Raw genomic sequence first — 15589 nt, 5'->3', positions numbered from 1 at the left:
TTGTTGACATGCTGATTCATGTTTTAGTGCACTAGATAGGTTTTCTTCATCTAGAGGAATGAGTGTAAAGAGGTCACACCTTATAATCACACTAACGTTTCTAGTATGTGCAGGCCATATATCTCCTTTTAATTTAATCTCTGAAAAATGTACAGGGATTTCTGCAGCTAAGCTGTACAAATCAATAAAATTTATAATCAAGGCTGTCTAATCTCTAAACCTAGTATAAGACTTCACAACTATTGATTATAGGTGAGGGATCCACAAGCTGTTAATCATGCACGAAGGCATAGAATAAATGGTGACTTCAGAAAAGGAAATGGACAAATAATCATCAACCTTGCAGTCCTTATCTATCTTTCTATTCCCTGAAGCAAGCCTGTTACCACTTACATTTTATAAAATCAAATGAGGTGTAAAAATGTGTATCCATAGTCATGCTGACTTTTGTATACTATATCCTGTTTCTGTTATAATTTACAGTTGTTCTCTTTATCTTCTAGATGTGTAATCAAAAGCAAATCAGTCTTTTTAATAAGTTTCTAGAAGGAAAGAAGGACCTAAGCTGACATATTAAAATCATAATCTTAGGAACAAAATGAGAAGTACATACTTGGAATATCATTATAATGTAATTGTAATGGTTTATTTGGGGGCAGGGAGAGGAGCTCCATGTCACAAGATAGTCTCACTTAAAACTGGGCCCTCTTAGCATTTTATTAACTAGTATACTTCATGATGATTTTCCTAGACTGAATTGACTGACCAATTCAAGGGGAGATATAAAATACTTAAAAGGGATTTATGTAGTTGAGAAAAACATGTACTATTTCTGTACCTCAGCAGTATTAGAGGGATTTGGATTTATATATATATATATGTATTCTGTCAGTCCTATTCAAGAGTGAAGAAATTCCAATTATATTACAGATTCTCTTATGTATACCTACAAAATCATATTGACATAAAAAATTAAAAAATTTAATAAATGTTATGTTGCAGTGCTGGAGGAGTAAGTTACTGGTAACCTACTACAGTTTGTAATAAAGTATTGATATGTCTTATTGTTTATCGGATAATTATTATTCCAATATTTAGTTAATTATTCTCTGTGGGAGCATAGTGAGGAAATTAACCCCTCCTAAAGAGCATACAGCAAACGAAGACAAAAATATATCCATTAAAAGTCGTTTTAAGGCATATACCATACTACCATGGTATCTGGGACATTTAAGCACTTAATAAGTGTTTTCTATTATTAAAAATAGGATACTATTGAAGTTCAGCACAACACATTAGTAGAGAAATGCAGTTCTTAAATTACTGTACTGTTTTGTTGTAGAGACCACCGATAGAATCTTCACATAAATATTACGGTAATTTACCAAATGAAGATATTAGAAATAATGCCTGTATTAAAATGCTGAGTAACAACTAACCACAAACTCTGATTATCAGTGACACAGAGCACGCATATATTAATTATACTTATGGGATGGTTGGCTACTAGCCTCTGATGATCTTGACTGGCTTACGTATCCACTGATGGACTGGCTATTGGCTGATATAGGTTGGCTTCTTCTGGTACAACTCGGGCAACTTGACTCTGTTCCACATGTATCTCATATTCTAGAAGAGGTATGAGCAAGCAGGAGAACAGGGGACTTTTTGAGATATAAGCTGACAACTAGCACACCCACACTTTTGCCTTATTCTGCTGACCAAAATAAGTCACACAGCAAGGCCAAAATCAAAGCATGGGGAAGCAGACCCCATTTGGTGTGAGCAGTTGCAAAGTCACATGGCAAACAGTGTGACTACAAGAAGAAATGAATAATTGGAGTTATTTCAACTGCCACAGAGAACTGGGTTTTTAAGTTTCATTTTCATTAGCTTTTAAGTTTGAAACATATTGAAATTACCTGCTTTATTATTCAGAAAATAAAAATTTCCAACCATATACTATGGATCAACCACTATACTTGGCATGCAAAATATTGCCTCCTTTTTCAGAACAACCTACAAGGTAGGTAATTTATCTTCTTTTAGGGGTAAAGGAAGCATTGAAAATCCCCCTTAGAATTTTGTCATTGCTATGTACAGCTCCTCTAAAGTCACCTTACTTTTTACACTGTATATTATGAAGCAGTGTTTTCCATGTTACATTTTTTTAGGGTTGTACACAAATCACTCTACCTTTTTGTGTCTATGATTTATACTGTTGCTAAAAAAATTATGACAAATAAAGCTTGATCTTACAGATGTAGATTATTCTCTTCCTATTTTCTTCTATAAATTAAGAAAATATATTTTTTACTTTATATTTTCTCCAAGTATGCACAGTTACCTATTTTTAAGATTTATTTAAATAACATATGAATGTGATGTGCAATATCAGAGATGAATCAAAGTGGATTCATTGGTTGTAGTTACATATTTTTCAACAGTCTAATAACATTACCAAAAAATGTTAAGTGAAAAACATAAAAGGGTCTCCAAATTTTCAGTCACCCTCATTTTGGGAATTAGGTCTGATGATAAGACATTTAGGGGAATTTATCTGTCTATTGGTAAAAGAATTATCTTTGCCTTTTTTTCCATGTCAGTTGGGTAATACTGTCCTTTAAAATCAAACAATTTCCCTGGCATTAATGCAGAGAGACTCCAAGTGTTAATTTTATTAGAATTATCTGATAAACTTCAGTAAGAGTGTTGAGATCAGTGGTGATGACCTGTTTTGTTTTAAATTGATGATGTGCTTAGTGTGGTTCTGATGGCACTGGGTAAATATTACTGTGATTCTGCAGGAAAGCTGAGTGAGCCATCCACCCTCTGTCGCTTTATATCCCTCGAGTCCAAGCATGTCATTTCAGCAACACAGCCAGAAAGCCTAAAGAGCTGACAGTTGGCTTGTGATTATTCCTGGACCTGAGGCTCCCTCATGTCACAGTACTAATCAAGTCATCTCAGCGACTTATCATTAACTCAATTTGACCCATGGGAGCAGAGATGAAATCTTTTTGGCAAGACTAATGTTGCTGTAACATTGAAAAGATGTGAAATGTAAAACCTTGATTATCCTCAACCCTTACCATGAGGAAAAGAATAAAACTTACAAAGCACCTAGAGGTAAGAGTAAAACACAATGTCTTTCGAAGACCTTAAGTTTTCCTTCCCCAAGGTGCAGCACTGTTTTCTTTGCTTTTATTTTCACTTTTTTTATTTCACCTTTGTCCAGAAATTTCATCTCAATTCTTTTTTATTTACACTAACAAATATTTTCTCTGGCAGTCAGAAAATTCACTTTTCTTGCATTTGTTTTGATAAATGGAATGAAAGTTGTATTTTGCAGTCAGCTTCTAAGATTTCTGATGAGAAGGCAGCCAGGAGCACGAAGCTCCTGTCATGCTTCATCTTTCTTAGTTTGTGTACATCTTTGACAAGATCTTTCTCTTTTTTTTTCCTTGGCATGAGCTTTGGGACATCTTCTATTTTTCTCTGACTGACAGCTGCATAATAAGTTTTATCATTAAAAACTGATTCTAGGAAAATATGATCCCTGCCTTCCATTCTCTTACAGATGCTAAAGCTTTTGTTTTCACAACTCTTTCAGAATAACTAGGAATTATCACTACAAAAGGACAGGGATATTTACCTGACATGTCCTGAGTTGTTTAGCACGTGCCAAAAACAAAATTAAATTCCCTTTTATCTGTTATCTAGAACCATGTGTTAAATCATCTTGCTCTTGAGAGGTGACTCAAAGTCAACAGGTTCTGTTTGTTCATGTTGTCTTTACTTTTATTAACCTTTAGAGAATTATTAGGTAGTTCTTCATTTTAGTCTATCAAGTTGGGTTAAACATTTAACACATAAATTATTACAGGCATAAACACCATACTTGATCTATTTAGAATTTAAGTGAGGGCACTGATATGTTACTTCTTTATTTACTTACTAATTATGTAATACTGGTCAAAGACTCAATATATAAATTTTCTGCCATTTCTTTATATTTCATCTTGATTTCCTATAGCCTTTCTCACTGTAACAATTAAGAATTAGTTGGACAATAAAAGGTGAAAAAGAAGTGGGAAAGGTTAGTAAACCTTGCTGATGAACATTTGACAGGGAAGATAAAGAAAACCAGGTAATGTTGACAGTTCCTATTGAATATATGTATTTTTAATTTAATAGTTAACTGTTTTCCTTGGACTTACTGGAAATGAAATAATGGAAGAGAGCCTTATGCCTTTTGTTTGTAGATAAGAGCATATAATAAAATAAGTCAAGATGCATCAGCTAAAGAGTATAATGGGAAGAGCACTGGATTTTACTTCTAGTTTCAGTCCTTTTACCAGCTTCTTAATGTTCTATCCGCACTTCCCCTAGCCCCTGACTTTGTTCTTCAAGTATATGAAAACACACAGGACCTTCAGCCTTCTTAATTCCTCTGCTCAGTCCTGTGCCAAGCTTTTACCCAGTCTTCACTCCATGATTGATGGGGTGTCCAAGGGAAATAAACAGTCATGTCATGAGTTCTTAGTTTCTGTTTCTGGTTGGGTGAATAAACCTCTTCCTCTTCCCTCTTTTCCACTTATCACTAGAAACAGAAACAAAGAACCATGGCTTCAGGCTGCTAAAAGCCTAAAGCAAAACAGAACAGAACATCAACAACAAAATGAGGCAGGTTAGACAAGCTTGAGTACACTGAACACAAATTTCAGAAAAAGAAATGTAGAATGACCTGAAAAAGTGACATCATGGTGTTTCTATATTAAAGTTATAAGTTGACAATTTATAAATGTATAAATGTATGGGATACAAAGTGTGTTAAAATTTACGAATACAACAGGAATAGCGAAGTCAAGCTACTTATCCATCACCTCACACACTTAATATTTTGTGTGGTGAGATCTGGTTTCTGGTACTCACCTCTGCTTTTGACTTAGTGGGTCTTTTTAGAAAAGTCAGCTTGCCTTCATTCCAATTCTTTTTTTTTTTTTTTTCATCTGAAAAAATGGGGCAGACACTAGATTTTATGCAATTCTCTTTGGTCTCTCTTGTGAATGAATTTGTAACATATGTGCTTACCACCACCTTCCCTTTAAGCTCACCTGCCCCCTGTCATGCTCACTAGCACATGCTCGTCTCTGTCTCTGTTCTGTTTCCTTCTTTCTCCCTCTCTCTCAGAGCATCCTCTTCTCTCCATTTCTCCTCTGCCCTCTCCTTTTTCTTCTTCTCTCTTTTCTCTCACCCTATCCTTATCTGTTACCTTCTCTCTTGTTCTTCCTCTTATCTCTGAAAGGATGGGAGTACCCCAACTCCTGACTTAGGTGAACTGATGCCTCCACTTAGACCTCTTTCTCTTTTTAATGTTCTCCAAGTTATCTAAAACACATATATCAGTTCAAGTACTGCTTGTATGCCTTGCTTCCCAGCCAGGGACATTGTCAAATTGATCTTTGCCTCCTTAGTTTCTAGTATACTTTTTGGCCAACAGCAAGTAATAAATAAGCAGTAAGAAATTGTTGGATCATTTTACCCCCCAAACTGTGTCTCTTCTTGAACTTTGTCTGTTCATTTAAGAGAACCTTAATTTTCCTTATGATTTGGTATGAACACATTAGCTATATTGTATCCATTCACATAACTCAAATCCAAGTAAGCACCAAGTTTTTCAGTTGTCCTTCCACATCAGTAGCCCCTATTCTGAGTGTTCCTGCTGTCCCCCTCCTTGCTTAGCCCCAGTCTCTCTGCTAACACATCACATTCTTTTGATTTCTCTACATTCAGTGTCTCCACAGTTGACACAGCCTCCAAATTTATTTTGTTAATGTTGTTATTTTACTATGTTAACTTTGTGCTCAGAAGCCCCTAGTGACTTCTCATGGTCTATTAGCTAAGTTCGCCTCTTACCATGACATCCAAAGTTTACCACTTCTTTTCCCAACCAACCTTTCCTGCATTATCTCCTATATGATACTTGTACAGCAATCAAGTGGGATTACAAATTTTCTCCAACTGTGTTCTATATTGTTATTCATCTCGTTTCTTCCATTTTTTTGTATTATTTAGCCAAATGAGGTCTAAAGATCTTGCTTCTATCCATTGAGACCTAACACAAATGTCTACTCCATTTGAAAGGTGGAAGTTATTTATCCCTCTTGAATTCCTATAGCATTTTATTCTACCTATATGCCACTTATAAATATACTGTTTATCTTTTTTTCTCTTAGCTTATTTTAATAAACAAATGGAACCTCCTTGAGGTCTAATATTATGCTTTATTTACTTTAGTACCTTCCAGAATACTTAATACTTAGGGTAGTACACTGTATATAGTAATAAAGTCTCTTTATGTTTCATTATAGACGGATGACTTGATCTAAACATTTAAATGTAACCACTCATTGCATGAAGATCACTCTATTACTGTGTTTCTTTTTTCTTTCTATTTTTCTTTTCTTTTTTTTTTTTTTTTTTTTTTTTTTTTTTTTTGAGAAGGAGTCTCTTGCTCTGTCACCCAGACTGGAGTGCAGTGGTGCGATCTCGGCTCACTGCAAACTCTGCCCCCAGGGTTCAAGTGATTCTTCTGCCCCAGCCTCCCAAGTAACCAGGGCTACAGGCATGCACCACCATACCTGGCTAATTTTTTGTATTTTTAGTAGAGACAAGGTTTCACCATGTTGCTCAGAGTGGTCTCGAACTCCTGAGCTCAGGCCATCTGCCCACCTCGGCATCCCAAAGTGCTAGCGTTACAGGGGTGGGCCACCACGCCCAGCATTGCTTTGTTTCTTTCCAAGTTTTAGATAAAATTTTGCGCTACAGCCTTTTCCAGTTCTTTCTTTTTACTAGAAATGCAAAAAAAAAAAAAAAAAAAAAAAAAAAAGATAATAATAATTAATTAAAAAAGGAAATATATAAAATTACAATATATGGAGTACCCAATAAAGATTTGAAAAAAGAAAGTCAAAAAATCGAGGAGGAGGAAGAACATGTAGCATATTCCAAAACAATTGACAGATAATGAATTCATGACTGTGTTCTCCATTGTTTCACCACCATTATGGTTTTTTATTTGTTATAAATACGATTTACTGTAGTACCTCTATGAGTGACTGACCCTGCTAGGTCGTATCTTGAAGTTATTTAATACTTATAGTAGCCCTTATGGCCAGCTCATAAATATCAGTGGTTTCCAAACAATATCTTTTTGCTTTCAGTTATTCTATGGCAATTCAAGTAATTATTTTGATTTTAAATGTTAAATTTTTATTTATGTATTTACACCTCAGAAATACAATGCAGTTATTAGTTAAGCATGAGAAATAATGGATTAAGGTCAATAATTTAGGCAATTTTATTGTTGGATTCTTTGAGAAAAATTTCTTTGAATGGATTTTATAGTAGTAGAACCATCTCAAGTCACTGCTGTTTATAAATATTCTAATATAAAAATGCATATGCATATAGTTATCAGCCTATGTCTAAGTGAATAGTATTCAGAGAAGTTTGTGTGGTATACACCTTTCATATGTATGTGTATACACACACATAGAGATATACATGTATGTACTGGATATGTGTATATTTATATGTGTGTATATATACACACAACCCTGAGAAGTTCCCAACACAGTAAAAACTGAAAAAATTTAAGGTGCATGCCAATTAAGAAAAAAATACCGTTATTCAATAACTCCCTCTGAGTTATTAATTCCACACAGCTCAAAACAATCAAGTTTTTATTTTCAGTCTGTGTGTGTGTGTGTTTACTTTGGTTGTGTATATGTTTCTGAAAACTATCCTAAAGTGAGTGCAGAATTATGTCTAAGTCACTATTTCATCAACAACAGGGCCCTTTAAAGCGTACATTCAAACTGTGGGAAAAAATGTCAATTTCAAATAACATATTGACTTTGTCAATTCTTAGAAAGCTATTTCTTTCCACAACTCTTTGTTTTTCTATATCAGTTAATAAAGTATTGGTCACTGAAATTATGATTGTACTTTATATACATTGTGTAGGACTAATAAAGCTACTCTATCCCGATTTTAAATGAGTTTTTAATAAAATGAGTGCCAAAGTAGGCAGCATTTAAAGACGCTAAAATAAAATTCTCACTTAAAGTAAATCCTATGCATTTTCTGCATAACACACAATAAATAAATCATTTGCCTACTGTTAGATATGTAAGAATTGAGGATGCAGAGCTACTCTATCTTCTTTACAGTGTGTAAGATGTCTAGGTATGCTTTCAAAATGGTATTAAAATGCAGAGTAAGTGCAGCCTAAATAGACAAAATAAAAAGAACTGACGAGAGAGTGTGATGACTTAGAAACAGAGAAATGTATAAAAGGGGAAAATGTCAGATTTAAAATGAGGGGTGTGTTAAAACAAATGTATAAGTGCTAGATCTAAAAAAATAAAAAATTTAAAAAACTAGGGGCTTAAATATTTGTGGTGTTTTCTCTCATTGCTGTATAGGCATTGTTTGTTCATATACTCTGGGTATTTTCATGGGAAATCTTACTTTCTCATTCTGTATAATTTTAGAACAAGGTATGGCTGAATCTGGCCATAGCTACTAAATAGTATCTAGTTACTACCTAGGAGGAGCAAGATCGCAGTTTACCTGGGAATTTTTAGGGTGATCCTAGTTCTCATTGCCTGGTTAGCTAGTGGGCAGTCATAGCAAAGACTGTGTTTTCAGTCTAACTAGACTAAATTGAAAGTATCATCACTTTACTCTTGTGTCTTGTGGGGAAAATCTTAGCATAGAGCTAAACATATAAAAATATTTTTAAAATAATTAGAAAGCCACGTCTTTCTTCCAGGCTGTGGACTTCAGGTAACGTCTGAAATGAAGGTGGTGAAGTTGGGAGGCTGGATACTGTGAATAGTCATAAGGCTGGCAAATAACATTTAAAACCTAAGCATTAGATTCTACTGAAGATTAATTTGAATATATGTAGATTTTTTTAATCTACGATTTTAAATTAAATGGCCACCAGAGTTCATTTCGGATTGCACATTAAACACATTGAACTAGAATCCCAGTTTAGGCTTACCATCTGTGTAGCATGCTGAATATTTTTACAGAACTGTGATTTTAATAGCAAAAACAAAAATTTATAAAAGCCCCCAAGTCAGACTTTTTTTGTGTTATTTTCCCTACCGATTTCCATTTAGCAAGAATTTGACTATCTTTAATGAGTTAAGAGAGGCATCGGAAATGCCTTGACTTTTTTCCTTTTGTTAAATCAATGAATTAAAGTCTTTGTTGTGCATTAGTTTCTTTACTGTGTATATGTTGCCATGGCCATGACTTTCATAGGGTAATTATGTTCATTAAGTTAGATGATTAAAGTTAGTCTTGAATGAGGAAAGAATACACTTGGGAAGCAGTGAGGGATGGATTCTAGTCTTTGGAGTGCTCAGTTCTGCCAGTATTTTCCAGCTGAATGGAAAATTCACCTCCCAGTTTGGTTTGGGTGACAGTGAATGCTTTGTCAGACCTGAATATTTTCTAGAAAAAGAAAGAGATCAATAAGGAAAGAAGACAATGTGAATATCTACATATGTTCTTGTAATTTTTCTCCATTGTTTTTTGCTTTGATGAATAACATCACTATGGAAATAATTAATGTTAATTAATATGTGTGTCATTTCTTGTAAATGGTAGTATATTATTGCTACAATTAGAATAATTAGTATACAGCATAGCTTAGTGACATGATAAATCACAAAGTAAAATGTGTTGACTCTTATCCATTTTGATATATTAGCTAATTCACTTGCTCCATAAAGACAAAAGAAAGGCAGAGAATTGGGTAGTAACAACAGAAATAACTATAAAGGCATGGTGGCTACATTTTCAGGTTTTTATTTTTCTGCCAAGTTCCTGAGTACTGTGAGTTGTTGACATTTTATATTTCTTTTCTTTTCCTGTTGTTAAATCTTAATCCCTGATTGAAATCTTCAAGAATAGGATCATGAGTAAATAAAGCAAATGAAAATCAAACACGACTTCCACATTTTCTAGATTTGCATATGCTATATTATACTTGGTATTTTACTTTTCCAAGATTATTCATGATGTAATTGACAGCTGTCTGCAACTTTGATTTATTTTTCAGAACCTATGCGAACCCCAAAGACATTAAAGATTGCTGAAATACAGGCAAGACGGATTGCTGTGGACTGGGAATCCTTGGGTTACAACATTACGCGTTGCCACACTTTTAATGTCACTATCTGCTACCACTACTTCCGTGGTCACAACGAGAGCAAGGCAGACTGTTTGGACATGGACCCCAAAGCCCCTCAGCATGTTGTGAACCATCTGCCACCTTATACAAATGTCAGCCTCAAGATGATCCTAACCAATCCAGAGGGAAGGAAGGAGAGTGAAGAGACAATTATTCAAACTGATGAAGATGGTATGCGCATACTTTGCTGTTTAAAAGGGGGAATTCTCTAACAAGAATAATGTGATTGCTTACGATTTACTTCAGATTGCCCAATACTGAATTGGTTTCTGAAATCATGTAAATGTTATTAATGAGGTCAACTTTGGAAAACAATTGCCTTTTACAAAACCTAATATTCTTCAGACAAGCATCCAAATACTCAATGAAATGTACTTCTGTTGTCCTCTCTTCTTATACAGAAGCGGCAACTACACTAAAAACTTAAGGGGTTTTTTAAATCAAATGTTCAAAAATAATTTTTACTATCCATGGCACTGTATCAATTGCCTATTGGTAAAATGCACTTGATAAAAAACTTAAAAGTTTTTGTATTTTATAAACCAATAGTAGCTGTTTTTATTTTTCTCATATCTGAAAACAACACTGTTGGGCTGGGCGTAGTGGCTCACGCCTGTAATCCAAGCACTTTGGGAGGCCGAGGCAGGTGAATCACCTGAGGTCAAGAGTTCAAGACCAGCCTGGCCAACATGAAGGAACCTCGTCTCTACTAAAAATACAAAAATTACCTAGGTGTGGTGGTGGGTGTCTACAATCCCAGCTACTCAGGAGACCAAGGCAGGAGAATTACTTGAACCCGGGGGCAGAGGTTGCAGAGAGCTGAGATTGCACCATTGCACTCCAACCTGGGCAACAAGAGCAAAATTCCATCTCAAAGAAAAAAAGAAAAAAGAAAAAGAAAACACTGTTTATACTGTTTACCATTTCTATTCATTTTAGATGGTTTTATGTGAATATAAATATAAAAGAAAGCAACAGTTCGTATCTGTAAGTCTAATATAATGGCCTTTATTAGACATTAGCAAGCCGTTCTTTAAATATCTTGTTGCCATCCAAGTAACTAAACTGTACTTTGTCTAATTTCTGTGTGTTACTTCTTAATAAATAATATGAACAAATATTTATATTAGTATTTCAATGTTCACATACCTGTTATAGCACTACAGTATATTATAATTTGAATGAGAATATATTTCCTAATTTAGCAAAAACATATAAAAATTCTGCCAATGATAATCTAATAATAACAATAAGTCACTCTTTAGATGTAAGATATTTCCTTTCAAAATTTCCTTTTAAGAATTAAGGCATTGCCGGGCGCGGTGGCTCAAGCCTGTAATCCCAGCACTTTGGGAGGCCGAGACGGGCGGATCACGAGGTCAGGAGATCGAGACCATCCTGACTAACACGGTGAAACCCCGTCTCTACTAAAAATACAAAAAATTAGCCGGGCGAGGTGGCCGGCGCCTGTGGTCCCAGCTACTCGGGAGGCTGAGGCAGGAGAATGGCGTGAACCCGGGAGGCGGAGGTTGCAGTGAGCTGAGATCCGGCCACTGCACTCCAGCCTGGGCGACAGAGCAAGACTCCGTCTCAAAAAAAAAAAAAGAGAATTAAGGCATGTAGAAATAAAAGTGTGCCATATGGTAAACTAAGGCAAAGCTAAATTAGGAGTCGGTTCTCATCTTTAAATGAAGGGCTTTAAGTGATGTGTAAGGTTCCACCCCCTTCTAAACTCTAAACTTCTCCTTAAGTAGGTTGACAGTAGGGATATATATATATATATATTTGTTGTTGTTTATTTGTTTTTGGGAGACAGTCTCGCTCTGTCCCCCAGGCTGGAGTGCAGTGACTTGACTAGGCTCACTGCAGTCTCCACCTCCCAGGTTCAAGCAATTCTCCAGCTTCAGCCTCCAAAGTAGCTGGGATTACAGGCACCCACCACCATGCCCAGTTAACTTTTGTATTTTTAGTAGAGATGGGGTTTCACCATCTTGGCCAGGCTGGTCTTGAACTCCTGACCTCAAGAGATCTACCCGCCTCGGTCTCCCAAAGTGCTGGGATTACAGGCGCGAGCCACCGTGTCCGGCTGGACTACATTTTTATTTGGGTTTCATAAAACAGGATGTATTTTATAACCACGTATTCGCAAGGTCCCTCAAGTTCTGAATTTTAGATCAGGTGTGTCTTTTTAGCTTGCCATAAAATAGGTTATTATGCTATAGTTTCTACAAATACTTATAATTTCAAACTCTCCCACTCTGAAAGTGGAAATGACCATCATTTCATTTGCCTTGCTGTTTTTGTTGCAATAAGAGAAGTGAGAGCCCTTTAACGACATTTAGCTCAAAATTTGAAGGAAACAATATAGTTGGGAAACTATACATGGAGTTACTCATGTTCCTAAAATTTCTGAGAATAAACCTAAGACTTACTTATGACGAATGTACTTTTGTCATATTTGAGGTAACCAAACATAATTACTTTAGATATCATGTTTGAACTGGCACCTAATTGAAGCAGCAACAACATTTAAACAACACCCCTTTCCTCATTTATAAACACACAAACATCCTTGTATCTTACCCCTGCCACACGCACACAACTCAATGCGTATTTATGCAAGAAAGAATGATTAGGGGTAATTGTTTCATGGGCACATGATAAAAATGAGAAGTATAAGTACAGATTCAAAAGCTCCAAAAAATCTCTGTCTTTTCTTTTAAAATGGGATACATGTTACAAGGTCTCTGTCACACTAGGCACTTTGTAGTCCATGTTTTCAGTTATTAAAGTATGTTCACATGTTTTATTGCCTACCCTTAAAAAAAAAATCATGTCCTAATTGGTAATGGTACACTCAGTTACATAGTTTTGTGCTGCTTTAGCCAGTCACTCTCTAGTAATACAATTCATTTTGATGGTATTTTTTGATATGGTTTGTTAGTTTGCCCTTCTTTCCCACAAACAAAAGAAGGCAGCCAGGCTTATATAATCTTTTTCATATTGCATTAAATTTTTAAACGTATTTTTCAGTATGCATATGACCAGACTAAAAATCAAGGAATGAGTTGCTTTGGAATTTTAAATTATGCCCTACATTGATCAAACTCATGACTGTACTATTTATTTTATCTAAAATAGTTTTGTAAAAATACAATGGCATTAACTATTTTTCAAAATATTTTGAATTCTAATATCATTTTCAATCCTAGTTTTATTTTAATCTCTGATTTGAAGAATTTTTTACCAGTTTTAATGATACTAAGTTTCATTGGTATCATTAGGTTCTTATACAGAAGTGGCAACTACACTAAAAACTTAAGGGGTTTTTTAAATCATATTTTAAAAGTTTCATATTTACTAAGTTTCATATTATTATTTCATAGTATTGTCACAAACTAGTCTCTGCTACTATGAGCGTAATTTTTTCTTTTTGTTTTATATATAATATTTAATGATTGATATGTAAACTCTTCCATGAAGTATTTGAAAGTAACTCCGTCTTCAAATCAACGCATGAGCTTCACTTCCTACATAGAATACTTGACGTGTCTTAATGTTCCTGAGCGGGGAAAGAAAAACTATATCATAATCTGTTGTTGCAAAGATCGATGGATTATGATGATCTGATTAAGTCAGTGTTACTAAATTATTGCTGCCCTATAGACATAGAAATAGAATAAATTATCAACCAACTAATAAAAGGACATAATTTTATTAAAAGAATTCTGGGGACATCCATAAATCATGAGAGCAAAACTAGAACCATTTCCCACCAGAACCCTAGGGTAGAATTTATATTTAATTTATTGCATACATTTTTTAATGCATGAACAGAATTTTCTGTACGAGTTTTTGTTTTCATTTTTTTTATTCCAGCATTCATAAAAATCAATGTTATGAAGTTAGCTCAGCAGAAAACCCTGGTTTGGGGACATTTTTTTGAGACTACAAAGCTATTTTTAAACGTACATTTATTACATGTTAAAGGCTATAATGCTTATCTAATATAATCTTGCCCCACCCATATTTTATTTCCCCCTCTCTTTTCCATTTTGAGAGTTATATTATAAAAGACTTCCAAAAAACGTAGCTGAAACAGCTGTCATAAATCTCTCAGGCAGGGAAACAAAAGTCAGCATTCTGTTTCCATTAAAAGTTGTTGATGTGGAAATGTCAAGTGACATTCCCTGCAATCAGACTGCCATGATAATGGTTTTAGTAACTTCATATAGTATTTACACAAATCATAGCTACAGACAGAGATTTTCTGTCTATAATTGTACACATGGTCTTCCTTCAAATGTAGAAAGTTACTGAATCTAATTTGTTTGTGCTCACACCTCACCTCACCTGTTTATGTGTGTTTTTTAGTTCATCTAAGTGTAGTTCCTTCTCTCATCTACTATGCTCATCCAGGTACACAACAAGTAGTATGACACTCTCTTGTCCACAACTTTCCCACAAACTTTTCTCTTACAAATGCAACCTGTAGGTACTTGTAGTGAATTCTGTTGTCAAAACAGAAAAAGTGTAAGAGCATAGAAACACAAAACTTCTAGGGAAGATACTTTCCAATTCTACTCCTTTTTCAATGCAGAATTATACAAATATTTTAAACCATCCCTATTATTGAACATTGTTCAGTAAAATAAATCCATGCCATTTTATAGTATTTGTAGGCTAAATTGTGTTAGGTAAACATAGGCAGTTATTATAATTACAATGCCATCAAATCAACATTTACTCATTAATTGGATATTTTACTCCTTTTTTCCCGCCATTAGCCACCTTCTGTGAGAGATATGTAAGGATGAAGAAATATCTTTTCCTTCAGTATAATCATAAGTGTATGTCATTTGCATATAATGGAAACAACAGGTACTCCTGCAAGACAAATCAATACCCATGGCAGCCTTAGCAGTAGCCACAGATGTGCAGAGGTGCTCTCACTGACCCTCTGCCTGGATCAGCAGCACAGCCTTGCTGATACCGTGGAACAGGGAGGGAATGGATGCCACCTTCTGTTAACTTCTGAGTCTTCAGCTGACAATGGCTTGAACATATCCTCTGAAGTTTAGTGCTGGCATCTTTTCTGTTTACTGTGGGTTCCCTTCCTCAATGTATCAAATTATGTTGCCTGTCTCAGAGGTCATAATATCATTCATAGTCTCCTTGTAGATTGAAATAAATCCTGCTCTCATGATATATCATTCGGAATTTCTTGACGCTTCTAGCCACAATGCAATGTATTTCCCTTGATCCAGTGATTTTTAATTTATTTCAATCCTCACAAAATTGCTATACACTTTG

General features: G+C 34.9%; 1 protein-coding gene across 7 annotated transcripts in view; it reads left to right on the top strand.

Annotated features, from left to right (window-relative positions):
- The window catches only part of PTPRK (protein tyrosine phosphatase receptor type K), a 555246-nt gene that overhangs the window by 421595 nt on the left and 118062 nt on the right, over positions 1–15589 (top strand). For all 7 annotated transcript variants that reach the window (XM_023230676.2, XM_023230677.2, XM_023230675.2 and 4 more), the window contains one exon: positions 10145–10447. In XM_023230676.2, the coding sequence (XP_023086444.1) occupies positions 10145–10447 (303 nt within the window). The remainder of the gene's footprint in view (positions 1–10144; positions 10448–15589) is intronic.

This window comes from Piliocolobus tephrosceles, chromosome 5 (assembly GCF_002776525.5).
Source record: "Piliocolobus tephrosceles isolate RC106 chromosome 5, ASM277652v3, whole genome shotgun sequence".
In the NCBI taxonomy this organism is placed as follows: Eukaryota; Metazoa; Chordata; class Mammalia; order Primates; family Cercopithecidae; genus Piliocolobus; species Piliocolobus tephrosceles.
This window is presented reverse-complemented; position numbering and strand designations above follow the sequence as displayed.